The sequence below is a fragment of the Prunus avium genome, chromosome 7, assembly GCF_965620075.1.
Source record: "Prunus avium chromosome 7, drPruAviu1.hap1.1, whole genome shotgun sequence".
Classification (NCBI taxonomy): Eukaryota; Viridiplantae; Streptophyta; class Magnoliopsida; order Rosales; family Rosaceae; genus Prunus; species Prunus avium.
In genome coordinates this window covers 29603159-29629895 of record NC_142290.1, presented here as the reverse complement: position 1 = coordinate 29629895, position 26737 = coordinate 29603159, and the positions used below count along the sequence as shown (strand labels likewise).

General features: G+C 36.4%; 5 protein-coding genes across 12 annotated transcripts; 4 read left to right on the top strand and 1 right to left on the bottom strand.

The window, feature by feature from the left end:
- Positions 1-3623: 3623 nt before the first annotated feature.
- Positions 3624-5461, top strand: LOC110773544 (protein BIC1). Of its 2 annotated transcripts, none has more exons than XM_088244116.1 (2): positions 3624-4281; positions 4459-4582. In XM_088244116.1, the coding sequence occupies exons 1-2, from the start codon at positions 3803-3805 to the stop codon at positions 4544-4546; spliced, it is 567 nt and encodes a 188-aa protein (XP_088100242.1). In that variant the 5' UTR covers positions 3624-3802; the 3' UTR covers positions 4547-4582. The 2 variants fall into 2 exon arrangements, with proteins under 2 accessions (XP_088100242.1, XP_021833761.2); XM_021978069.2 differs by lacking the exon at positions 4459-4582 and adding an exon at positions 4660-5461 and having other exon boundaries at positions 3627-4281.
- A 794-nt stretch (positions 5462-6255) lies between these two features.
- On the bottom strand, positions 6256-11026 carry EMB1345 (Transducin/WD40 repeat-like superfamily protein). Its single transcript, XM_021978068.2, has 10 exons — positions 10621-11026; positions 10387-10533; positions 10056-10274; positions 9857-9921; positions 9410-9475; positions 9208-9279; positions 7929-7991; positions 7571-7646; positions 7257-7340; positions 6256-6516 (listed from the first exon to the last, which is right to left on the bottom strand). Exons 1-10 carry the CDS (start codon positions 10810-10812, stop codon positions 6445-6447), a joined length of 1056 nt encoding a protein of 351 aa, XP_021833760.1. The 5' UTR covers positions 10813-11026; the 3' UTR covers positions 6256-6444.
- Positions 11027-12698: 1672 nt separating this feature from the next.
- Positions 12699-14632, top strand: LOC110773529 (cytochrome b-c1 complex subunit 9, mitochondrial-like). Its single transcript, XM_021978056.2, has 3 exons — positions 12699-12930; positions 13553-13600; positions 14327-14632. The coding sequence occupies exons 1-3, from the start codon at positions 12811-12813 to the stop codon at positions 14375-14377; spliced, it is 219 nt and encodes a 72-aa protein (XP_021833748.2). The 5' UTR covers positions 12699-12810; the 3' UTR covers positions 14378-14632.
- Positions 14633-16955: 2323 nt separating this feature from the next.
- On the top strand, positions 16956-19240 carry LOC110773547 (large ribosomal subunit protein uL1z). The gene is made up of 6 exons (XM_021978074.2): positions 16956-17089; positions 17186-17233; positions 17728-17947; positions 18080-18245; positions 18664-18869; positions 18990-19240. The coding sequence occupies exons 2-6, from the start codon at positions 17229-17231 to the stop codon at positions 19041-19043; spliced, it is 651 nt and encodes a 216-aa protein (XP_021833766.1). The 5' UTR covers positions 16956-17089; positions 17186-17228; the 3' UTR covers positions 19044-19240.
- Positions 19241-20974: 1734 nt separating this feature from the next.
- Positions 20975-23259, top strand: GNA1 (glucose-6-phosphate acetyltransferase 1). Of its 7 annotated transcripts, none has more exons than XM_088244227.1 (4): positions 20975-21217; positions 21307-21428; positions 22090-22150; positions 22552-23259. In XM_088244227.1, exon 4 carries the CDS (start codon positions 22562-22564, stop codon positions 23021-23023), a length of 462 nt encoding a protein of 153 aa, XP_088100353.1. In that variant the 5' UTR covers positions 20975-21217; positions 21307-21428; positions 22090-22150; positions 22552-22561; the 3' UTR covers positions 23024-23259. The 7 variants fall into 7 exon arrangements, with proteins under 7 accessions (XP_088100353.1, XP_088100354.1, XP_088100350.1 ...); XM_088244228.1 differs by having other exon boundaries at positions 22534-23259; XM_088244224.1 differs by having other exon boundaries at positions 21653-22150.
- Positions 23260-26737: the final 3478 nt, after the last annotated feature.

The window sequence follows — 26737 nt, the reverse complement described above, 5'->3', positions numbered from 1 at the left end:
GCTATGGGAGAAGACAAACCAAACAGCAATAAAGCCACCAGCCTACACTAGACAACCTGGGAGGCCTAGAAAGGTGAGAATAAAAGGACCTGAAGAGAGAATAGATAAGACTGGGAAAAAATGGTTGGGGAGACAAGGAATGCAAATGAGGTGCAGTGTTTGTGGCTCAACTAGCCATAACAAAAGGATTCACCATCGAAATCTACCTCCAAAGGATAAATCAAAGGGTAGAGGGAGACCAAGAAACATACCTAACCAAGACCCTGCAATTGCTGCTGTGAGTGCCTAATCTTATTCCTAGCCTATTCATGAAACTGTTTTCGTGTTTGACACCAATGGAACCTGAAACTATTTTTTTTTCTCTGTAGGAAGAAGCAAAAGTAGCTGCAAGAGCAAGGAGAAAGCTTGCATATGGAAGGGCAAAGGCTGCTGCTGTTGCAAAGAAGGATGCACTAAATGCTTCCCAGCCAAATGCAACTGATACTGCAGGAATTGGATTGGGAGCATCCAAGAGACAGAGAACATAGTTTATGCCATGTATTGTATTTTGAACTAGTGCAGCTTTTGGTTTTGTGATGTGGCCATTTTGTCAACTTTTGGTAAACTCTGTATGTATTTTGAATTGGTTATATCCCAATTTAGGTGATCAGTCTATGCATTATTGAGCTGCAAATGTTTGCAAAGTATGTATGTATTTTGAACTCAATATATAATGGATCATGCCTTGAGGCAAACAGTCTATGCATTTGGAAATTGCAAGAACATTTTTCATACATAAACATGTTTCATACAAATTGACATGGGAGATTACACAACAAAACGCATTTCATACACATAAAGCACTTTCATTTGCCAAAATATCCCACAAATGGCCACAAAAAACATCTCCCAAGTCTCCTAAATTCTAGACCCTAAAATTGAAGTGCTAATTTCACATTCTTGGAAGATCCAGTGTCTCTCCATTCCAGTACTAGCATTCCCAACAACACAATCAAAAATATCCAAGAACCCAGAACACTTGCTAGTAGAAATCTCCGTGCTTTCAAGCCAGCTCCAACCTCTATTTTCAATTTTCGGTTTTCCTCTTCTTCCTTACGTAATCGTTTCAATAGTCCACATATCACAATCTTCGACCTCTCGCATACCTGTGGATCATACCATTCAAAGAATGCACAACCTCTTCTTACCCCATAATCAGCGCAACCCCAAAATCTTCTCCCAGGGTTGTTGTCAGTCCACGACGTCGTCAGTCGACATTGATTGCCGCAGTGGAAAATTCGCGGGCCCACTTCGCATCTTCGATTCTCAGACATCATCGATCTCGTCGACCTCGTCGACATCGTCGTCTTCGTCTTCTTCGAGTTGGAACCTAGCCAACGACTTCTGTCGATTTGGGGCTTAGGGTCTGAGGGGTTGTGGGGGTGTTTTGATTTGGGGGTTTTTTTATTTTAAATTAAAAAACGCCACGTGTTGTGTTGGTGCGAAACCCATGGACTTGAGATGCCGAAAATGCCCTTAAAAAAATGTCCAGCTAGACGCCACGTAGCCAGCTAACGGCTATTCTGACGATCTCGCTAACGGAGGGGGCTCGCTTGTAATATTTCGTGACGTTATGTATGTAATTGTAATTTGTCGATAGATTGGGGTGTACTTGAAAATGGCCCTATAGGTTGGGGGGTTTACTGTACTTAGTCCTATTTTATATTGTTAGACCAATTTAACTAACATGATCAACATTTTTTATTTTCTTATTTTTTTGGTTTAACATCATCAATAATTTAGATTCTTAATTTGATTGTCTAATAGCATATCATGTCAAATATCTTGCGAGATAACATCACTCATCTTAGAAAATTCGTCTTCCTTTTTCTAATCAACAGAGAGGGGGATTCAAACTTTAACATCTTCCAACATTAGGAAGGTAAATATAATGCTAAATGAAGAGTCAATTTGACGTCATTTCTTTACATGTTGAATTTGCAAAGATGGGTTTCGTTTAACATCATCAATATTTTAGATACATAATTTGGTTGTCTAATAGCAAAGCATATCATATCAAATGCATTGCACGAGATCACTCATCTTATAAAATCCATCTGTTTTTTTCTTATCAACAGAAGTAGGGTTTCGAACTTCTGTTCTATACATGTTAAATTTGGAAAGATAAGTGTGGTGCACATAAACACCACACCTGCCACCTACTCAAAGATACTCGAGATATAATTGAGCTGAAAGCACTACAAGAAGAAAAGAAAAATATTTCAAAATTTCCACAATAAACAAAATAAAAATCTGTTCCAAACTATCGTCAAGAGTCACAAGTGGTCCAGATTCTCCAATGCCCCACAACAAGAAAGACGATGAACATAATAAAACTGACATTGCCCTATAACAATGCACTTTTATAGTTTCTAACTTTATACTATCTGACCGGAGGCTAAAATGGAAAAATTCTCGACTCTTGTTTTATTATCTGATTTGTTCACCAAAATTTTGAGTGGTTTATGTTATTCATCTTTTTTCATGAATGATTTTATTTTATTATAAGTGGTTGGTGGCTACATCTCGTCAATCTTGTCCCATTTTTTCAGTCTTTTGCCGTGGGGCTACCTTTGGTTTTGGCAAATTTTATGTGGTTATGGAAATAGCTGTTGGTGCACCATTTCACAGAAGACTATTATTGATTTCTAGAGTCATAGGCATCCACATATATTTGGGTTGGGTTTTTATAATAATTCATGCGGTATTTGTAAAAATTACACTAAAGATCTTTTAAGTTTGAGACAAAACAAGAAAGACATGACAACATGGGGCCTTGAAGAGAAAGATGCCCATGTGCGTAATGCACTCTTACCATTCTGACAGTACAAAGATTGTATTGTTCTTCTCCTTTTATGTCCAAAATTATTAGTTGTGAAATGATTTTTCATGTTTTGAATTATGTCACCTGTTTGTGTGATGTGTTTTGAGTGCTTAAATTTCAGAGGAGAACTTCGACCGAAAAAATAATTCAGAGGAGAACAAAACCAAAGGCTGCTAGCAAGTGATGGTGTACAACAATAGAAGAAAATATCTTTCTGAAAACCCCCAAGAAGGTCCCCATCTTGTATTGAATAAAATTGAATAGTGTGCAAATTATCATTAAATTTATAATTCTTTTTTCCCTAAATAAAATTTCACAACCAACTCCCAAACCCTAATGCATGTCAATGGCGTTTAGACTTTGTTTTGTTGATTAAATGGTCTCAAGTTCGAAATTTCAAGACACCTTAATAGTACGTGTGTGAGAAAAACTCATTTTCTTTCTAGTTTTGATAAAAGATATAAAAATAAAAATAAACCAAGTGTCTTAATATATTATTATATGAGGCCCCAAATCAACATCAACCTCACAATCCTCCAAAAACCCATCCAAGGAATCCCACTAGTCCCAATGGATTTATTATTATGAGAGTCCCGTTTTCCCTTTCTTTTTTGCATTTTCAAACAAGAACTAAGCCACACAAATTGGACTACAAAGCAAATCTCAACCAAGCCACGTACTATTGTCACTAACCATACAAAAGAAAAGAAAGACGAAGAAAAAAACTTTAAGCATTGACGTGTACACTAACCCCCCACCCATTCTAGTTGCATTATTAACACATACAAATTAAACCCCCCCCAGCTTGCTATATCCCTGTGCACACTACCATTCAACAGGAGAACATCAATTGAAAAAAGTTTGAACACGAAAAAGAAGAAGAAGAAGCACCACCTAGCTAGCTTCGCACACATTTTTCATTTTCCTTTTCCCTACTGAATGAGAAAAAAACCGTCTCAAATGGCTCACCAAGTTCCTTTAGAAAAACCCATCAACCAAAAAACTCCATCTCTTCCAACCCTACAAGAACCTGAGGAAATCTCCAAGTCTAACATCAATTGCATGGAGCAAGGCAGCACATCACCAAAGAGGCATGAAAATGATGGGTCAAGCAGTGAAGAAATTGCAGTTTTGGAAGGCCAGGCTTCTGCTGCTGGGGATGTTGTTGTTGTAGATCACGAACCAAGTAATGTGGCTGATGAAGACAGTGGACGTGAGAGGTTGAAGAAGCATAGGGTTGAGGTGGCTGGCCAGATTTGGATACCTGATATATGGGGGCAGGAGGAGTTGCTTCAAGATTGGATTGATTGTTCTGCTTTTGATGCTTCTTTGTTCCCAAGTGGGATTATGTCTGCTCGTTCTGCTTTGGTTGAGGAGGGGAGGAGACAAAACTCTGCCAGAATAAGAATAGAAAACAGGTGTTGAATTATAACAATAATAATTAATCTTCTCATTTTTCTGAGATCTTTATATTTGTTTTAATTATAGTTATGATCATATACAAGCTCTTTTTTTTATATATAATTTACTATTTATGATTATTGATAAATGAAACATTATAAATTGATATATACTATGGGAATGGCTTCTGTTAGTGAAAATGATTCTATTTGCCCCAAAAGAGTGCATTTTCTGACAATGGTGTATGTAACCAGCTTTAGAAATTGGGCTTTTCATGAATAGCTCCATTTATCATTTTCTTTAGCTATATATCATTCAGGGATTGTACATAATTTCTGAAATATAAAGCTCTTTCTAATTTTTTGCATGGATTGTTTGATGTTTTTATCATATAGATTGTTTGGTGTCAGCAAACAAACACCACCAAAATAAAGGGACAAATCAATCATCTCCGAACGATTGTTTGTCTGCTGCACCAGTGAGGATGTTTTTTTAAGTCCTCTTGGGGGCATACACCCACCTGTGAATGAAGAACAAATTGGGCATTTGGGCACCGTTGGAGAAATCGCCACAGCCGTTGGTTCAGCTTAGTTAGTTTAGTTAGTTTGACAACTACTAGGTCTCAAATGCTTAAGAAACTAGAGAATAGGCCGACAGTTCTATATACAGCTAACAGAGTATACTGCCTGACAATGTAGTTCGTAAACGTGATCAGAACACATGTAAGCCAGACATCGTATTTTTGTGAGAACACATGTAAGCCAGACATCGTATTTTCGAACACAAAGTAAGAATTCATTGTTAATTGAGAGGATAATAAGGAATCCGCCATCAGGAGGGAAAGAAGTTGAAAGAGAAATGTCTGAAAGCAAATCTTGTTGGGACTTTCTCTATTGCGAAGTGCAAGTGTGCGGAGTGGATGCGGACTTCTATTTGTCACCGTTAGAGCATCATTGAGAACTTCTATTTCTATCAGAGCTTTTCAGTCTTTTGGTAAGAGCCAAAATTTCCCACTCTTACACCTCCAATCTACTAACCTCTGTTTCTTTCTTCCACCACAACACCTTCTCTTCCCTGTGCCTTCATCAATTGCTATTTGTGACTCTGTATATGCAATACGTCATTTCCCTTCTTCTCTACATTGATTTTCTATTTCTTTCTATAGGGATATCCTCGCTGATTTGGGTTTGGGTTTTACTTGGTCTTCGTATGAACTTGGCTCACTTTTGTTTCGTTTTGAGTTTGGTGAGGTGTTGTACTGCTGGGTGGGATTTTTTTTATATGACCTTGGCCGATCTGTTGTTTAATTATACTCTGTAAGTGCATATCAAACCTGAATTAGATGAACTTTCAACCAGAAAACGAAATAGAATAACTTTGCCAAAATCATACAAAAACAGAGACCAATTAGTAGCCAAATCCATATAACCCATACATCAGTGCTTTCTGTTTTTCCGATTCCAACCTTCGTGATTTCCAACGAAACCCAAATCTTTTTAGTAAACAATCCCATACCATTAGAAAATCAGAAAACTTTGTATAAGCAAAATGGAAAATACCCATATATCATAAAGCCAAAAAAAAAAAAAAAAAAAAGAAGAAAAAAAAAATTTCTAACCTGGAGAAGCAGCTGTGATATTGCCAGGGATGAGAACACACGGAAGAGAAGGTGTTGAAAAGAAGATATAAAAATATTATAACCTGGAGGAGCAGCTGTGATATTGCCAAGGATGAAAGCACAGAGAAGAGAAGGTGTTGTGGTGGAAGAAAGAAACAGAGGTTAGTAGATTTGAGGTGTAAGTGCGGGAAATTTTGGCTCTTACCAAAAGACTGAAAAGCTCTTATAGAAATAGAAGTTCTCAATGATGTTTTAAATCTACAGCGTACAAGGAATCTACCGGTGACAAATAGAAGTCCACATTCACTCCGCACACTAGCACTTCGCAATAGAGAAAGTCCCAATCTTGTTAGCCATCCTATAAACAAAACTGTAAGCTCAACCTTCGCCATCTTCATTCTCATAAAGATTCATTACATCTAATTCACATTAAAAATTGCCACATATCACTAACTATACTAAACTTCATGTTTTTCCAAAAATCGAGACTAGTATAAAAGAGAAAACTCAATACATTTGCAATTACACAATTGTTCTAACAGCAAAGAAAAAGGTTCCTTCATCAGCATGCAGATGTCAGCTCCCATATTTTAATCGTCCCGTCATCAGCTGCAGAAGCAAGAATCCGATCCTCCTGAAAAATTCAACAGCAATGTACAAGGGAAATGTTAGTGCATGCATGAAAGTTAGACTTTGTATACAAAAAATGAATTCCTCCAGACATGGTAACCTGTTAATTCAGCAATCTCTCTCACTCACATGACTACTTAAAAAGAATTAATTTATAGAGAGCATAGACAAACTTAAGTCATCCAAAAAGAAGGGAAAACGGTAACAGAGCTCCTGTGAGCAATTATCAGCAACCATAATTGTATTATGTGCAAATTATTTAGTAGGTAATAAGTACGCAGAACATCACTAGTACTCAGCAACCATAGCAGTCCTCAACTTGGTGGTAGTGATGGTGCATTAAGCGCGATAATGGTGATGCTTGAAATGATAGCCGTGGGGTCCTTGATGATTGGCTGTAGGGGTAGTATTGACTATGATAGGGGTGTGGTGGTAATAGTAGCAGTCACAGCAGAAAGTATGGTGACAGAACCAGGACAAGTGATGATAGCCATTTGAGTATAGGTGCCATTAATGGTAGCAGAAAACTAGATAAGACTCATAGAACCTAGTTCTTGTGGACCTTGAATGACAAATTACCCAAAAATTTAGACACAATAATACTGGACTCTAGTAGATCCTCAGAAATCTAGAGTCCAAGCCGGAAAGCCTCAATTCGCAGTCCAAGTCGGCAAAAGCTCCTTTCACAGAGAAAAAGACAGGATCTCACAGAACTTCAATGATCTGCAGAATGAGAAATCTTACCCCAGGGCTCCATTGCACCGAATTTATATCCATGTCATGAGCCTTCTCCTTTTTCAGAAGCAATTTATACGAAGGTCCATCAACCTGAATGAAAACACACAATTGGGTTATTTAATACTCCCCAAACCAAATAAGCAAAAAACAGAGCTACTCCAATCATCAAAGCGCTCAATGAGCTTAATTTAATTGGTCCACACCAAGCTCTAGAGAATATTTATTAGCAATTCGCTGTCACAACTAATGGAGATATTAGGCCATTTCACTGGTGATACAAATTCTAATACAATCAATGGGGGTGAAAGATTACGACATACCAGACCATCTTTATCATCATTCTCCACAAAAAATCTTATTGTGTCATCAGCAGCTCCACTGGCAATGATATTGTCCCTGTCAATTTTCAATTAAATATAAATCAATATTTGGGATTAATCAAAATCTTATTTGGTGAATCAAACAATAAACTAATTAAACTAGTAAACTCAATCGAACCAATGCAGCCATGTTTACCTTATATTTTGCGCAGATTGCTACACTATCTTATATTGAATAAAGATCTTAAGTAATTCCTGTAAACTTCCCTATTAAATAGTTCATCTTTATTCTTTCTTATATTTTATAATCTTTACCACAGACCCTCAACAATTGGAGCTATTTCTTTGGTTCCATTACCTTGACCAATGAACTGAAAATATTGTCCGATCATGATAACCTGAAAGAGTGCAAAGATGTCTCCTGACAAAACCAAAAGAGAGAATCATCTTATCAGTGCGACAAGAAAACACAAATGAATTACAACCAAAATGTTAGCACTCTACCAAACAAATCATTTATTCAATTAATTCCTTGGACTCATACTAAATGAATCTAAAACAATTTTCCATGGAACTGATAATGAAACAGTGTTATCAACACATAGAGTAGAACCACATTATTTAATTCCATTCAAAAGCAGCTGACTTCTATGTTGCAACTACAATAACACTAAAAAAACACAGCACTTGTAACTGTAAAGCCTCAGAAACATCTCACACAAACACTCTTCAAAATGAAAAAAATTGAGAACCCTCCAAAATTTTCCAGGTAAACTTGGCATATCCTGACTATCAGGCACAATTAGGAATCTTGACCAAGAGTTTTTTAACCCAACTAAATGTGGGGATGGCATGGCCCCTGGTTTCAAGTTTTTCAACCCATTGAAAGCACATTCTTCTGAAAATAATAAATTCATTCATGTAAGAGGCAATAATAGCTAGGTCAGATCATGTAGATGATTTTCTAATTCTTCAATCATGCACATATGTCCCTTAGTTCAAGCTCAATATGGACTTATTCGCAAAACGAAAAATTATATTTTTTTGGGTCAACTAAACGACAAATTACTTGGGCAACCTAGGATGACACATACCCTTCTCTTTCTATACAATGCACTGTCTGTCTAGGAAACATATAAAGTTTCAAATGCGTGAACGATCACATATAATTGAATATGAAAGCATCGTATTCAACAGAAACAATGGTGGAGGGTCCAAGTGTCAGGACGCTTGAGTGTTCAAAATTAGAGAAAGACTATGAAGAGGAACTCAAAACTCATAAGTAAATAAAGGAAACAAAAAGAAGTATAAATCCAAATGAATATATGAGGGAAGGGAGGGAGAGAGAGAGAGAAAAAGAGGCTATTCAAATTCATCTATTTCTGTAAATGCAAATGTAGCCTACATCACTGCCCAGTGCTAATGCTGAGTCAAATGGATTTTTTTTTTGTTGTCAAAGCTGAGTCTAATGGATATGTCATGGTACAACCTATTAAATATCCCCGCTCTAAAACAAAACCTATAACATCTGGTTAATAAAATATTTAAAACAAGATCAAATAATTCACATAACTGAAAGACCAAATTCAGGGATTCTAAAATGAAAAGAAATCATTCTAATGGAGCATGTTCCTCACCATGGTACAAAGTCATCTGTAGATTGCATGTTTTCATTGTCTGTTCCCCATATCTTTAAAGTAAGATCGTCACTGCAAAATCAGCACATTGTTATTTTATTTCTCCTTTTGAGTACTGTTCAAAACTTCAAATTTCTGTTTTGCATAGATGCTCTTATCAAAACCAATGAAACATAAAAAATGAGAAAACACTTCTGCTTACCTGCAGGTAACCATTTTGTCTCCACCATCATTAAACGATAAAGCCCAGACAGTAGAAGAGTGACCACTAACAAGAAAACCGGTTAAGCCGAATTAGAATAAAAGATATATTTTACAAAAATTGCTAGCAGTTCTACAAACTCAACTGGTTCAGAATAATCAATAGAGGCCATGTATTATATTTAAAAGAAAAATATCCTGCAGTCCTTAGATGAGATCATATTTCTTTTAAATTATGAACAGTTCAGATGCATTGCACCCACGGCACATCTTAGTCGTCCATATCAAATCAATTAGTGAGAAACATGACCTCATTAACCATAAGGTGCTTCGGAGAGAAGAACTACACACACGTTATGGAAACTATTACGTAAAAGAAGGGAATAATTCTGAAGAAGGAATGATGAAGCAGAAAATTTAGAGATACAGAGAGGCTAAGACGTAGTACTTGTTAGTTTCACCTAATGTTTGAACACACGCCCAATCATCATCATCACCTTCATCTGCCCATATCTGCAAGAAATATTGTACGGCATCAGAAAAAAAAAGTATCCAATCTTCTTGATGCATAATTAACGAAAAAATAATCATTTTTGTGGGACAGTAGTAGGGAAGGTAGGAAAAGCACTTAAAACTCTAAACTTTACCTTGACAGTGTTATCATAGCTACAAGAAAATATAAGATTCCTGCTTGGATGCCACTGAACCATCTTCACATCTTGTGTATGGCCTTGCAACACTGCAACACAATCAAACTCATTTCCGGGCTGCACTTCCCATATCCATACAGTTTTATCCCGGCCACAAGTCGCAAGCAGAGACCCAGATGGATTCCAACTCACACTTTTCACTTCGTTTTCATGACCCTATACACAAAAACACCTTTACTAACAAAAACCAAAAGAACCCAACTTGTAAAGTTGATCGATTGAGGTAAAGCGAGAATCTTTCAATGCCATTAACAAAGATACCTCATACCTCTAAAGTGGACACACATTCATAATCACCCCCAACATTTTCCCAAATTGCAGTGGTGGCGTCGAAGCTGGCAGTGGCCAAAAATTTCCCAGATGGGGACCAAGCGCACGATCGGACGGTTCTAGTGTGAGTTTCATCCAAAACTGCCTGCAACCCAAAATTGAAAATTCCATAACAAATTGTCCCATTTAACAAAATAAGAAGAAAAAAAATCAAAATAAAAAGATGGGTAACCTTGCAATCCCACGAAGAAGTGGAGCTAGAGGGGTTGTGTTCCCAAATACGGACGGTCTTGTCACCACTACATGAAGCGAAGGAAAGGGGGATTCCGGCGACACCAGTTACTGGGTTCCATGCGAGGCTCCAGACCCTATCTGAGTGACCCTCCAGCTTCTGAATCTCTCTCAGTCCTTTTGCTAACTCCATGGCCAGGTGGGGTTGTGAGCTTTGTGAAAATAAGGGATTGGCAGGAGAGTTAAAGAGTAAAGTGGTGAAGAAAAGTGAAAAGCTGGGGTATTGGGTTACGCTACTACGGTGTTGACGAGTCGGCAGGACGAGGATTTGACAGCCGGTGGGAGGTGAATGAATACTCTCTGTGCTCGCGTTGACGAGTTTAGTTGGTGTTTGTACTCTTGCGTTGTGTGTTCTGTGTGGACCACGAGTCAGGAGCAAACAGCACTTGATTTTCCTTTTGGCAAAAATTACAATGTTGATGCATGTAGTCACTTGTTTTATTTTTCATATTTTCTTCGGAGAAAAAAAGTCTCCCTAATACAACTTTTTTCGATGTATTCATGACTAACTACCTAAACGAGTTTGAGTGTTAATTGTGGAATGCTAACTAAGGGGTGGCTATCCTTCAAACCGTAATCATATTAAGTTATTGGCCATGATTTTGTCAATGATCTCCCACAATCAAGACAATTGGCTGAATATCTTGAAACCATTTCATACAAGTTCATTTATATATATATATATATAAAGCACATTGACTATGATTTTTGAATAATCTACACCACTTCTGCTTATATTATGTCAAAGGGTTCCTTTTTTATTTAGAAAATGTTTGTATCAATAATTATGATTTTATGTATGAACAACTCCTTCTAATAGATATTTAGACCGTAGTTGATGAACAATCAGTATTAGGGTTGGTTTTTGAACGAACCATATCGAATACTATACTTAATTAAGTCGCCATTAACAATAAATAAAAAAATAAAAAAAGTAATGTCATTCCATTTCAACCTTTCACACTCCATATCTCTAGCTCTAAGATGAGGATTGGCTTAAATCCTCCAAAGTGCCGTGAATGGAGTCCCTACTACTTACCCTAAACTAGTCACTCTTGACAACTTCTGTGGAGCCCTCCCTTTGAAATTAATCGATCACTACCGTAGACAAGCCCTTGTCATGGAATTCCAATCCAAAAAAAAATCGAAATGAAAATTCTTTTCCAATTCCATTTCAAAAAATTGTTAAAATTATCCAATGATTTGAAAGATTAAAATTGACTCAAAAATGAAAAATCATTAGAAAAGTTCGAAAACTATTATATGTTATTACTTATATATTTATTATTTATGAAATTACTCGTCTATGTCTATTTGGCCATTAAGTCATATTTAGTTCAACATAAAATTAGTCATTATGTATAGTCTAAGCTTGAAACCCCAATATATTTCAGAATTCGGAAGTTTCAAAATCTTGAGATACATTCCAATTCCAATCCATTGTTTTTTGGAATTTTCGGATTTCGGATTTCAGATGTCAGAATTGATTTCGACTCGCCAAAACCGAAATTTTTTGAATCAAAGTAAGTCGGAATCAGAATTTCCAATCCAACTTGCACCCCTAAATGGTACCAATATTAGTGTTGACTATAAATGGGGCTTGGTCAAGTGCTAAGGCAACGGATTTTGGTCCCGTTATCCAAAGGTTTGAATCCTTCCGCTCTAGAAATGTTTGACACATGATCATTTTATTAATTTATTTAGAACAATTGGGTAAGCACAACCTGAAATCTGAGCGGGTAACCAAATACTCTATTAGAAATTTGTCACCCGTTTTATTTTGGGCGAAAAAGCACCATAGTACGCACCATACATCTTGTTTCTTTTTTCATTTTCCATTTTTTTTATTGAGAAAAAAAAAAAAAACATGAAGCATCAATTTAATGATTGTTAAGCCCACTATTGGTGAACATGGTCCAATACCTGAAAGCCCACAAAACCCCGGTCCAAACGAACCGCGCCAAATCGTTGCAACACTCTAGCGGACCGGTCCAAACCACCCGTTTCCCAAATCCAAAGGCATATTACTCAGCCAGGTCTCGTTCCCATTTCGACGACGCCAGAGCTCTGACCAAAATCCTACCTCGCAGCTCAGATCAGAAGCAAGTGAAGGAGACTCGCACAGATCGCCATGAATTCAGCGGCTCGAAGAAGCGGTGGAGGCCTCTTCGAAGGCCTTTACAGGGTCATCATGCGCCGCAACTCCGTCTACGTCACCTTCGTCATCGCCGGCGCTTTCCTCGGCGAGCGGGTGAGCCTCTTGCAGCTTTAGATTATGGTTTTTCTCACTGAACATCACGTTTTAGCTTTTGTTCTGTCTCTCTTATGATCTGTTTGGTTGCTAGGAAATCTGAGGAAATTAAAGGTGATTGATTTGCGATTAGGTCAACTTAGTCTAGTATGAAGCTCAGAAATTTCAATTTGGTTTGTGTTATTTATTTAATTGGCCTTGGAATTAAGCGGGAGCGGTTATTTTTATTATTGTGTTAGTGATGAAATTTGATATTGTTTATTGCGATTTAATAGATTTTTAGCAATTCTCTTTCTACCTCTAACTCTATAAATTGGTTTCATATCTGTTCATATATGCAATGTTAACGTAGAGTTGCTAAATTCATCAAGTCGAGGCTCATATATTGTGACTGGATTTGCATTTCTTGGAACTTTGTATTTCAGGTGTTTTTGTAGATTTAAGTATTTTTCGGAGTTTTGGGATATGTGCTTATTTCTGTTTGAGTTCTTTCTTTGCTTGCTGATTTTTTTGCTTTTGTTTTGGTGTATAAGCTGCCTCTAAGTGTCATTTGATTTGTGTTGTTTTGTAAATTAAGAACAAATATCATAGTGTTCTTACGTACCTGATTTACCGGTTTCAGGCTGTAGATTATGGAGTTCATAAGCTGTGGGAGTACAACAATGTTGGGGTATGGCAGCTATTTTACAGTTTATTTACTTTTGGTAGTTTGCATGCACTTGATCCATGTATATTAGTATATTGTGCATTTCCAGTTTGGAAATAATATCTAGGCTTGAAGAATTATATGTATGAATGTATCTATGTGTTGTTTTATGGGTTACATACAGATTTGCGTGAAAATTTAAAATTGTAAATACCATAAGTATTGCTTTTACCCATTCTCCCTTCTGTTAATGCATGCTCGTTTTTTGGTTTTTCACTCAAGACACTTTTTAGCCCATGGCTGGAGGTTCTGAACATGTTTATATGGTTGTGCGCATATGCTTGTTTGGATGATAATTGGGTCCCGGATGTACATGTTTGGGAGAGAGTTAAGTCGGTGCCGTTTATAGAGGAACACGTCTTTCCCTATTTGTTGGATACAAGTTTTTGGGGGAATGTTTATTTGGCATTTCTTGCTCTTCCTTGCAGACCTCACCTGCATCAAACCAATCAATTTTTTTTTTTAAATTAGTCTGGCCACAATTGAGATCAGTTCTGTTGCTTTCCACATCCATAGGAATTTATATTGTTCTGCATTTGCATTCTGTGCAGTTGAGATACTTTGGTAGCAAGTGGTTTACAGCATTCTCAATATTTAATGTTCTTGTGAGAATTTCTCGATTTTGATCGCCGTAACTGGAGATCCTTACGAGTTTTACATCTGAACTTGATGTTTTCTTTCTTTGTGCAGAAACGATATGAAGACATTTCAGTTTTGGGGCAAAGGCCGTCAGAAGAATGAGATCATCAACGCTTCTCTTCGGTGACATTAAAGTTTTCATACTTTTGGAAAGTTGGAGCATGCAATCATGCTTTAGGTAGCAATTTTCATTTTTGTAATAAAAGTTTGGGCGGATTCAGCTTATTTATCAACCATGTTACATTCAACTAAAGGGTTTTTAAGTGTTGAATCAGTTGTGCGCGCGCGGCCACATTGACTGATTGACTCTGACAATGGTATTGTTTTTTTGGTTATGAGATTTTGATTCTTTGGCCCTCTGCTTCTCTAGTGGTTTGTTTGTGTTGCTTTATTATTGTCTATGACTTGCACTCCCATATGCCATGTATGCATTCCAAATAACGAAACCAATAGGGACCAGGTTATTTTGTTTAACACAATCATGAGAATTCCATTTAGCAAATTTTTTTTAAAAAAAATTATATATATATATATACACACATATATAAGAATTCAATTGAAGAACCAACAATGTCGTCGAACTCAAAGTCTCAACAACAAACTCCTTTCTATAAGCACCGATGACTAACTCTGGATGATTATATTTCTAGGAATTTTTTTCCATGATGGTATAAGGCAAATTGTAAACTTGGACGTCCAATTTCTACCGATTAGTAATTAGTTTAGCGGTATTTCTTGAAAGAATTGCCAAAAGATCCCTAGTTCAATTCTCGTTTTCCCATTGATAAAAAGAAAACATTGTTATATAAAAATTAGAGTATGAAAGTATCACTGAATATTGGGAGTAGATTTGTATTTGCTCTTGTGGTTTTTACACTGACAGAACTTTCTCCCTATGATAAAACTCTTCTAAGATAAAGCTCTCAGACTCTCAAATTTCTCTCTCTCTATTTTCTTTTTGGATTGGTGTGTTCTACAACTGAGTGAGCAAGCTTATTTATAGGCAAATTAGATGGCTTCCCGTGGATGTACAATGAATGAATAGGCAGACAATGCATCTCCAAAGACTTCATTGCCCTACATCATCATTTGCCTTTTGAATATTATTTTCTTCTTTTCTTTATGTGAGCTCCACCACTTCCTTTACAACAAACATTTATTTTTTGGGCAAAGTTTGGAATGGAAGGAGGTACACAATTTGCAAATTAAGGTCCCTTTTCAATAAGCTAGACCCCTAAATTTAACAACACATCCTTCTATTTGAATAATGAGGCCTCATTACAAAAAAAGCTGAGCCGAAAAATAGAAAGACTGAAAATAGCAAGAACCTATGTACAAATGACGCATGTAGATTAGAATTACAGGGACTCTGAGGCAAATTCCATAATTATTAAGCAAGGCATGTGCGACTGCCCTTAAGAGCAAGTCCACCCATGAAGGCTAAGGCAAGGCTAAGGCAAGGCAAGGGCTGCCACTATTCACGTGAATAGTGGCAGCCTTGCCTTAGTTGGTTCCACCCTTGGAAGGCTAGGGCAAGGGCAAGAAAAAGAAAAAGATTATGCAACAAAATATAAACAATTTAGAAAGTGAATAAAATTGTTATGTATTTATAGGGAAAACATCCATAATATTTTGGTTTTTTTAAAAAAAAAAAATTGAATTTTTTTGGATTTTAAAGAATTTTTTTAGAATTGTTTTGCTCTCTGACGTCAGCGTGACATCAGCGCCTTCGGGCTTGAGCCCAGTCAAGATTTGCCAGTGGACTTGCCCAGGCTGGTGGGTCCCATGCCTTGCCCGGGCTGGATCTCTCCCGCTGGACTCGTTTTTTCCTTGCCTGGGGGGCCTTTAGCCCGGTTTGGCTCTATGGCTGGACTTGCTCTAAGAGCACCTCCACCCCAAAAGTCAAGGGTAAGGCAAAGGCAAGGCAAGGTTTGACACTATTCACATGAATAGTGGCAGCCTTGCCTTTTTTGGTTCCACCCCAAAGAGCAAGGGCAAGGGCAAACACTATTCACTTTACTTTATTTTCTATTTTTTATACTTAACCATTAATTTTGATAAGTTTTTTAGATAATATTTTCGGTTGCCACGTGTCACTATTTATTATAAAATTCTCACCTAAAATTTCAAATAACATTTTCGGATACAATTTTTCAAATTAAATTTTCGGATAAGATTTTCAGTTGCCACGTGTCCATCAAATTTCAGATAAGATTTTCAAATATTTATTAAAAAAATTATAATCTCAGATTTCAGAGCCCGTGACCGGACAATGACTAACTTTCACCCAACACTCACACAACATAATATCTTCCTGAGTTGTCCACGTGCCTCCAGCTTCGACAAAAGATGCCATTTGTTTTTTGATACAAATGGAAATTAGTAGAAAAATATGAGTGGAGAGTAAAAAATATTGGAAGGATAAGAGTTGTATGAAGATTTGGTGTGGAAAGTGAATAAAATGGTTATATATTTATAGGGAAAAATTCCAGAATTTTTTGGTATTTTTTTATAAAAAAAATTGATTTTTTTTGCAATTTTTTTAAGGCAAAATTGAGCCCAGTCAGCGACTTCGGGCTAGAGCCCAGTCAAGAATTGCCCTTGGGCTTGCCCGGGCTTCAGGCTGCGCGCTGGAGTGGGGAACCTGGGCTTGGGGGGCCTGTTGCCAGGGTTTGGGTCTAGCGGTGAGGTGCTCTAAACAAAACGTAGCAGCTAGGGTTTTTATAAAGCGCCAAAGTTTCCTTCCGCCTTTTGCCTCACTCAGCAGCAGCAGCCCTGCAAATCCTATTCTAGGGTTTCGCTCTCTTTCTTAAGGTACTCTTCCGCCTCCACTAGAGTTTTCTCTTATGCGACTTCAGCATTTCGGTTTAGCTAAAAGTTTCACTTGTTTTTCTTTTCCTCATTTTGTAGGAAGTATTTGCACAGGAATTGCAGCGAGGACAAGGCTGTAACCATGAGGTAATTGCGCTTTTCCCCTTTTGTTTTGTTCATCAGATCGTAATTGCTTTTGGCTTCTTGCTTGATTTGGATATTGGAAGCAGTTTTTGGTGTCTCTGAAAGCCAAAAATCTCACATTTTTGCTTTTGTTTTAGTAGATTGCTTAATGCTCCTGCTATTTGTGTGCTTATGAACTTGTTTATCTGTTTATATCTGGTGTTGAAAAGTGCTTAGTGGCTAGAAATCGTGATTAGGGATTTAGTCCTCAGAAATGTATAACATGATAGTCTGGGAGTATATCTGTTATAGCTTTTTCTGAAAGCCTTGGTGGGTTTTGGTCACTTGGCCTTTTTTTGGGGGTGGGGGGGTTGTTGGGGGCAAAAGACAGCGAGTTTATTCAATCAATGATGGTATAAAATTTCAAGATGATTAAAAAATAATTATACATTTGCTTCTTGTATCAGTTTTTGTTATCAACTATCAAAAGTTTATATTTTTACCATCTTTGTTAACAGTAAGCTCTCAAGTGACGGGCTGAGAGAGGCCATCGCTCAGATTAAGACAAACTCAGAAACGAAAAAGAGAAATTTCACTGAGACAGTTGAGCTTCAAATTGGGTTGAAGAACTATGACCCACAAAAGGATAAGCGTTTCAGTGGCTCTGTCAGGCTTCCACATATTCCTCGTCCTAAGATGAGGGTTTGCATGCTTGGTGATGCTCAGCATGTGGAAGAGGTAAATTGGTTCATTGGGTAAACTATTTACGAGTTTGATATTTGTGTGTTTATGTGGGTGCATTTGTTACAAACTAAAAGTAAGTCAAACTTGCTTGTAGATGTATAACATATCTACTACATTTTACTACAGGCAGAGAAGATGGGTTTGGACTACATGGATGTGGAAAGCTTGAAAAAGCTTAACAAAAACAAGAAACTGGTCAAGAAGCTTGCCAAGAAATACCATGCATTTTTAGCTTCTGAAGCTGTCATTAAGCAAATTCCTCGTCTTCTAGGCCCTGGTCTTAATAAGGCAGGCAAGTAATTTCAGCGCCTGTAACACTTTATAATTAACTGTTAGGTTAAGCTTGAACTTTTGGTTTCCCGAATTTACTCTCAAATGTTGTTTGGTGGCTTAAAACTCTTCAATGTGATTTTGATACTGACTAGAGTATCAACCCTCAAAGTTGTATTAATTGTGGACCATGGGAAAAAAAATTCTTTCCTGAGATGACATCCTAACTACTTTTGTCGAGTCTTTCCAAATCTATTCAATCATATCATGTAACATTTTTCTGAGCAATCTCTGGTAGGATTTCATTGTCAGTATTCCTGATTTGTAGCTATTCTGCCTCCCATCTTTTGGAGATTTGGTTGATTCAAGTAGCATGTTAGTTTAATAATTAGATAATATGATATAGATTGGTAACCTTTAGTTTTTTTGCCAAAGTGCAGGTAAGTTTCCAACATTGGTTAGTCATCAGGAATCTTTGGAGGCAAAAGTGAATGAAACCAAAGCAATGGTGAAGTTCCAACTTAAGAAGGTTCTTTGCATGGGTGTTGCTGTGGGCAATTTGGCTATGGAGGAGAAGCAGATTTTTCAGAATGTACAACTCAGTGTCAATTTCTTAGTTTCACTATTGAAGAAGAATTGGCAGAATGTAAGTTCATGGCTCCATCCTAGTTAAACCTTTTGGGTACTCAATATATGTATGTTTATATCGTTTTGTCCCATTTAGTAATGATACTTATTTTGATCTTTTGTCTGCATGTGCAAATAGGTGAGGTCCTTGAACCTGAAAAGTACCATGGGGAAAGCAATCCGTATCTACTAAGTTCTTAAGCTCTATCAGAGACTTTTGTAGCGGAGGAAGCATTAGCAGAACTTTAATTAAGACATTTCTTGCAAATGATTTTATGTTCCCTTTTGTTTTTGTTGACTTTGATTTCTTTGTTTAAATTATAATGAGTACTGTATTTTTGGTTTGAACGAATGTTGGAAGATTTTGAAAGAAATTTTCTTCACCCCCAATGCCTGCTTATGATTTGGTTCTTTAAATTTGGGATGCCCGGGTGGTAGAATTGTGATAAAAGGATAAGGGGGTTTTGAAGCGAAAATTTGAAAGTCGCTATTGCAGGATTTTTACTTTTGTTAAATAATCTGCTCTTGGGTTGGAGAAAGTACTTTGCAGGTAATTAATTAGGCTATAGTTGTGATTGCAAAATTGCTGCATATGTAGAAGCCCGCAAGTACAGGAAATTTTCTCAATGGTGGTAGTACAAGCGATTGTTACATCAAAAGAATTAAACAATCTATCCAAATAAACCATTATTCTTCTAGTTCACCTCTCAGCTGTCTGGGAAGGGAGTGGAAGAAAGCACTAGCAACCTATTGTCTGACCATGAAAGAACTTATAAAACTGTACCCACCTACAGCACTTGGAAGTTGGATTTGTAGTCACCTGAACATGAAACCAGAATTATGTTTTTATTTTTTGTCTAAGGAAACCTGCATTATGTTACTATTACATAAATTCGTGCAGGAAAAATATGATATTTCAACAGCACTTCTTTTTTGTCCTAGAAGTCATCTAAATTGATAACAGAACATCATAAAATTACTGCCAAAACTATTCATTCTCTACATGCGTGTTCGCATCTTAATCGGAAGATTGGTAGAGTTTCAACTCGGGTGCTCACACCACCACCTTCCACGAATTGGTTCTTGTTGGTTCTGCTGGCTACGGGCTGGTTTTGGCCTTCGGTTTCTTCTGATGTATGGCTGTTGTTCCCTTGGATGCGATTTTGGGTACAATGGGTCCGAAGTCCGTCGCAGTGGAGTACCTTTTTGGGGTTTTTTTGGTTTTATGCTTTTCCAATTTTAAGGCTTTGTTCCAATGGATTTAGGGTTGTTGTTTGTTGTGTTGGAGTGGAAGTTTGTTGTTTTGTTTTGGCCCCGGTGTGTAGTTGTCTGCTTGCTGCTTCTCCTGTTGCAGGGATGTTCATGGCAGCTGCCTTCTGTTGTTTTGTTTTAGTTGCTAGGGTTTCGTTTGTTTTGGGCCTTTTGACCTTTGCTATGTTGGGCTTCATTTGTAACCCTTACTAATGAATGAAAGTCCACTTTGACCCCAAAAAAAAAAACAGACTGAAACATATAAGCAGTCAGTAGACCGTACAAGATGCAACCCCTCTTGATGAGAAACACTTGTATTGACGGTATGCAAAGTGAAAAAGTTACCGTATGTGGTATACCGTAATTGGTTGGGTATAGTAAAATAGTGATATTCATGTTTCAAACAAGTTTTTGTGCCTCTTGAGGCATAGTGGAACCAACAATTGGATTGTAATGCTGTGCAGAATTTCAACCAGAACCAAAGCACCAAGGCATTGGATCTTCAACCTTACCAAATTCTAACCTGTAAGTTTCTTAAGATAGGCAGATGGTGCCAAATAATGGCAAGCCCATGTAAGCCATTACACTGTAATTACGGTACAATGAAATTATTACTTATTATTGTCTGGGCTTAGCCCTCTGTCACCAAAAAATAAAAAATTATTACTTAATATTTTTGTTTTTGGCAAAGAGAAAAACCAACTTCACTAATATACTTATCCTTTTTTTTATAAAAAATTTATCTTAATCTACATTTAGCACAAAAATAATACAAAACAAATATGTTTATTTTAATCACAAATGTAATTAAATTGTTTCTTATATTAACAAAGGGAGAAGCGCAATAAGTCACCATCTCTTTTGTTTTTCTATCTCCACCTCCTCAAACATTAAAGTTAAAACAAATAATCAAAGTTCAATAAAATGAAAATGGAAAAAAACACCAAATGAAATAAAATTAGATTTTCTTGTTTGGGTTCTTCCACCTTTGCTCAATTCTATATCTCTCTCTGCTTCTCCTTCGATCTCGTTCTCTCTCTCTCTCTCTCTCTCTCTCTCTCTAGGATCTCAGAGCTTCCGTTGGTCATTGTGAATAAGCTCTGGTCTTCGTTACAGGTTCGTATCACTATTCGATCTTGGTAAGATTGGATTCTACTGGTAGATCTAAAATTGCTTCAATTAGGCTCACGTTTTCTTGTTCACAGTGAGTATTTTCATTTTCTTCTGTCACCCACATCCAAATACCAGACCTGAATCTGCAAATCCCAGAAGGCCCCGAAACTCCATAGCAACAGCTCTGTACACTCCATTGAGTTGGAATTCTCAGGTAATTTTACAATACATCTTGCTTCATCAATCAATTGAAATATTTGAGTAATTAATAATTGAATTGTGTGGTAGGCTGAGTTTCTTAGAGCATTACTTGAATTTATATTCCATAATCATAAACTAACAAAACCCAGAAGTCAGAATCGTTATCAAAGCCATGAGATAATCTTTGATTCAATGAAGATTACAATTGAAAATCACAAGTATCAGTCATGTAAACAGCATTGAGGGAGGGAGATGAGGCTGAAGAAGAAGCTTCATCTACAGCAGAAATATATAAACAAGAGCATATAAAAAAGCACGCCCACAAGTCACGTGCTTTACATTCCCCAAGCGGTAAAATAGACCTTTTGTTTTTGTTTATCACCCTCAGCAGCAGCCAGCCACCAAAATCACCCCCACACCCAAGTAACCCAACACCGACAGCCACCACACCTGACCGGGGGTAGCCCCCTTCTCCTCACCGTTGGCCAACCCCTCCTCCCTCTTCCCACTACCTCCTCCTCTCCCCGATCTCCCCTCAAATTTGTGTTTCATAATTGATTTCTGGGTTTCAATGTTGATGATTTTTCAATTGGATTTCTGGTATGCATGCATATCAGTAATCAATTTTATTAAATGAATTGAAATACCTGTCTTTGCGGATCTACAAACCCCAGAAGGGCCTGAAACTCAATAGCAACTGCTCCATATACACTCCATCGAAGTTTGAATTCTGAGGTAATTCTAAATTACTTCTTGCTTCATCAATCGATTGAAGGATTTGGCTCTTTAATAATTGAATGATGTGACAGGTTGAGTTCTTAGAGCATTACTTTGATTTTATTTTCCATAATCATATAATAACAAAACCCAGAAGTCAGAATTGCTATTCAACCCATGAGATAGTGTTTGATTCAATGAAAATTGGTATTGTCTAATATCTGTTACGTTAGGCGGTGGACTTCACATAGAAAGGGAAATTGCTATGTTCTTGTCAACCAAATTCCAAGTTCTTTGAAGCCAATCAAATACATGGTGTTTTATTTTTTCCTCACATATGACATAATACATATGCATTTGCTTTCTCTTTGTTGAACGTTGATTTAATTAAACCTTTCCAGTTGTTAACAATTGCTCAGACTACAAAAGATGGAGAGCAGTGAAGAGCAGAAGCTCCAAGTTAGAAAACTAGAGCTCTCAGACAAAAGCAAGGGCTTCATAGAACTACTGCAACAGCTAACTGTTTGTGATTCTGTATCTGATAAGGACTTTGAAGATCAATTTAGGGAGCTTAATGCCCGTGCAGAGGACCATCGGGTCCTTGTTATAGAAGATGCTCGTTCTGGAAAGATTGTTGCAACTGGGAGTGTGTTCATTGAAAGGAAGTTTATAAGGAACTGTGGCAAAGTCGGGCACATTGAAGACGTGGTGGTTGATGCCAATGCTCGTGGGATGCAGTTAGGGAAGAAAATTATTAATGCCCTCACGGATTATGCTCATTCTCTGGGGTGTTATAAGGTAATTCTTGATTGCAGTGTTGAGAATAAAGCATTCTATGAGAAGTGTGGCTACAAGCAGAAGGAAATTCAGATGGTGAAGTATTTCAGTTGAGAAACATTTCATTTTCTTGTAAGTTTGCTTTGGGATTATACTTTGATCTTCAACTAAAATAAGATCAACATGTAATGGAGAGAAAAATAGTTTCCGAAAAAAAAAAACCATTACTTTTTGGTTCATGGTTGTAAGATGAAGGCCTAAACTTAATGGGATGATTTATGACTTGTGATATTGATGTCGGGGCTACGCTTCTTTTTGCCCTGTTATGTATAGAAACTTATGTTCTCAGATGTTCTGTTATGGTTTATTCCTCCTTGACATGACAATATCTAAATCGCGATTGAGATTTATTAGTTTAAATTGGTACAGTTAAATAGTTCAATCCCATCTTTTCAGTTTTTAATAGACATTGTTCAAAATCATTGATCATACTATGAATATCATATACTTGTTTGAGCTGTTGCTCTGTGAAAACGGACAATGCTGGTAACATTTCCCATCTTCCTTGGATGTAAAAATAATTGGTTTTGGTATGTCTTGTTTGTCATGTTCATACTTGTATAAAAGAGATCAAGATTAATGGAAAATCAAGGATCACAGTAGTGTCTAGTACAGACTAAAGTAGACGACCATGTTCAAACTTGTATTCTTTTTGTGGAAAATTTGTCATCACCATGAGATTTTATATATTAAACGGAGCATATGAAAAACCATAAAATTCTATAAAAGTCTCATGATGGAAGTCTAACAAACTCTATTAAAATCCACATCAAATTCAATATGGAATCTATGGGAATCAGTTAACATCCAGACACATAACTCCTTTAACATCTATAACAATCTCAATTGAATACAGGGTACACCCTCTAAATTATGAAGTTCATATAAAGTCTATAGGAGAATACATTGTAAGCAGAAAAGAAAAATCAAGAGTTGAACGATTAGTGAAACAAAAAAACAAAAACAAAAACCTTATAGAACAAGTAAATTATTTTTTAAAAAAGACATATGAGATATATTTACCTCAAACAAGAGAAATTGAATCTTCACACAAAAATTTCATGTCAACTTGCATATCTATCATAAAGTTGAACAACTCCGTTATTGCTTCCGGGAACAAGTCATTGAGGCAGTGATCCACGGTCTTTATCGACTATAATGATTTTAATATAAGCTTTTGATATTCATATTTATAAATAATAAAAATTGCACAACATAAATTATACTTCGCTTACCAATTCATTTCCACATCTCTGACGATCACACTCCATATGCATTTTGCTCATACTTCCCATTATGATATAATTTAGCAAAGGGTCTCTTGTCTTCAGGAAGTTGGTCAATATGATCCTTATGACCAAATATGCCAGCAATGTTCACATTTCTTCGCATGTTTCGGAACTTTGCTATCCATGTATTCTTATCGGGCCTGTAATGAATATGAATCGATGAACGCAACCGGAAGTAGCACCTATCACTCGCAGATTGAAGGAGTGGATGATACATCAACTGCCTAAAATTGTCCCTTCACAAATTAAAACAAGAAACATTTAGTCGTTTATACTATAGTAATTTAGGTTCTAAATTCCGATATGCTCAAATTTAGATTACATTTTTATTATAGGCTCAAATTTAGATTATATTTTTATTATAGTCATTTAATTCTATCACCCTGCCTTTGTTTAACATATATTTCTTTGTCCTTTATTGGTCAAATTTGTTCTTCTGTTTTGTATGTAGTCAAATTACGAGCAGGATATATGGTATATTAGTTTGTAGGAAAGAATGTGTGCGACTATGGGGAACCAAGTGCACTTTTTTGACTTAGGAGGAGTAGTGGTTTGTTTAATTATTGATTTGAAAGTTTATCATTCGTTTTGAATTCAAGGGTTCTCTAGTTGATATAAGTCTTTAAACCGATTTTCATATATAAATGGAAAAATCTTAGAAATGTTACTTAAACATACACATAATTTAAATTTGTCACTTTAAAAATATAAATGTACATATATAATACGTAGTGGTGGTACTGACATGATACAAGTGGCGCCAATGCATAGGGCTTCGGATTTTTGAGGGCCCTCAAATTTTTTTTACTTTATAATATATATTAATATTGCAAAAACTGTATATGTATACTCCAACGTGTAGCACAATGACACAAAAGTATATTTGGTGGATCTGGTTTCTAGTGCATATCCCTTAGTACAAGACCCAGATTTGATTCTCAATGATGTCATTCTATTTTATTCTTTTTCATTATAACGAAATTTAAAATAGTTTTAAAAAAAAACAGAAGCAAAAAATATAAATTTTTTTTGCCATGGGTTATGTCATAAAACAAATTTTTTAATTAGTATTTTCATATTAGATTATGTGAGGGTTTCAGGTTAAGTTTTGCACAGGGCCTTCAAAATCTCAGGTTAAGTTTAGTCATATATTCATTTTTAGCACTAATATTATAGATAAACAGTACACTATTTAATTTCTATAAACAAATAAAAAAAATCCCAAAAAATGACAACTGGTCCTATTGAATTTAATTTTGATTATTAAATTACTTTGATGCCCTATTGAGTGTTTTGGGCTTTTTTATGAGGTTTTGGGGTTGTTTGTTTTAAGAAATCAATGACAGTTTTGTAATTTAAAAGAAGTTAAAAGATTTTTTGTTATGTTGTAAATGGGCTTTGGGTGTGTTTCTAAAGTCCATTTCATATAGGGGTTTTTTTTAATTTAAAAAAACATTTATAAAATAATTTAGGCTCATATATTGGGTATAAATAATAATGAATCTCCCTAATTTCTTTGGGACTAATGATGGCATCGTCAATAAATACAATAAGGTTTTAGGTATATTCTAAATGACATGGCTAGATGTTTTAAAAGGATTTAAATTAGATTTAGAAAATCAGTAAGTTTACAGTCTAACAATTTTAAGCCCTTGAGTCTAAGTGTCACTTAATAATGCTGAAAATAATAGTAAATATAACATTAGCAATATCTTACCTGAGTAAGTCGTATTCTAGACTATCATAGAAGTTCCATAACTCTAATTGTAAATGCTGAGACTGTATAGTCATATAGTCCCCGAGTTTGTCGGATGCTAGACGCCTCAACTCCTCTATGAAGCTTGGAAGATTCTGATGAGATCTCTCTGGAATTTTAGTTATTTTGGCATGACAGTTACTGATTGAGATAGTATCATTGTTTAGATATCCATGCGTGATACTATAATCCTCTAGTTGTGTAATGCAATCGATGAGATCCCTATTCAAGGTACAATTATATGATTAGTTCAATATAAAAGGTTATGTTAAATCATCACTAGAGATAAAATTAACCTGAATAGGTTTTGGTAGCCAAATGCTAAATAATCCTCCTCCCACAATTCTTGTAACATAAGTGCTTGTTCGAGTGGATAAGATGAGACATGATTGGGGGAATGGCGTTGAACATTGAGATTAGGATGTTGGACGACATTGACATTTGGGCGTTGCGCATTGATTTTGGGAATTGGAACGCCTGAGACACAATAAGGAAGACCTAAGATGGGTTGGACGACATTGACATTTGGGCGTTGCACATTGATATTAGGGTTTGGAACGAGTGGGACATAATAAGGATGAACTGAGACGGGTTGGACGACACTAACATTCGGGCGTCGCGCATTGATATTAGGATTTGGAACGCGTGGGACATAATAAGGAAGAGCTGGGACGGGATAAAAAGGAGAATGTTGGACATGGACAGGTGGAAAATGTTGGACAG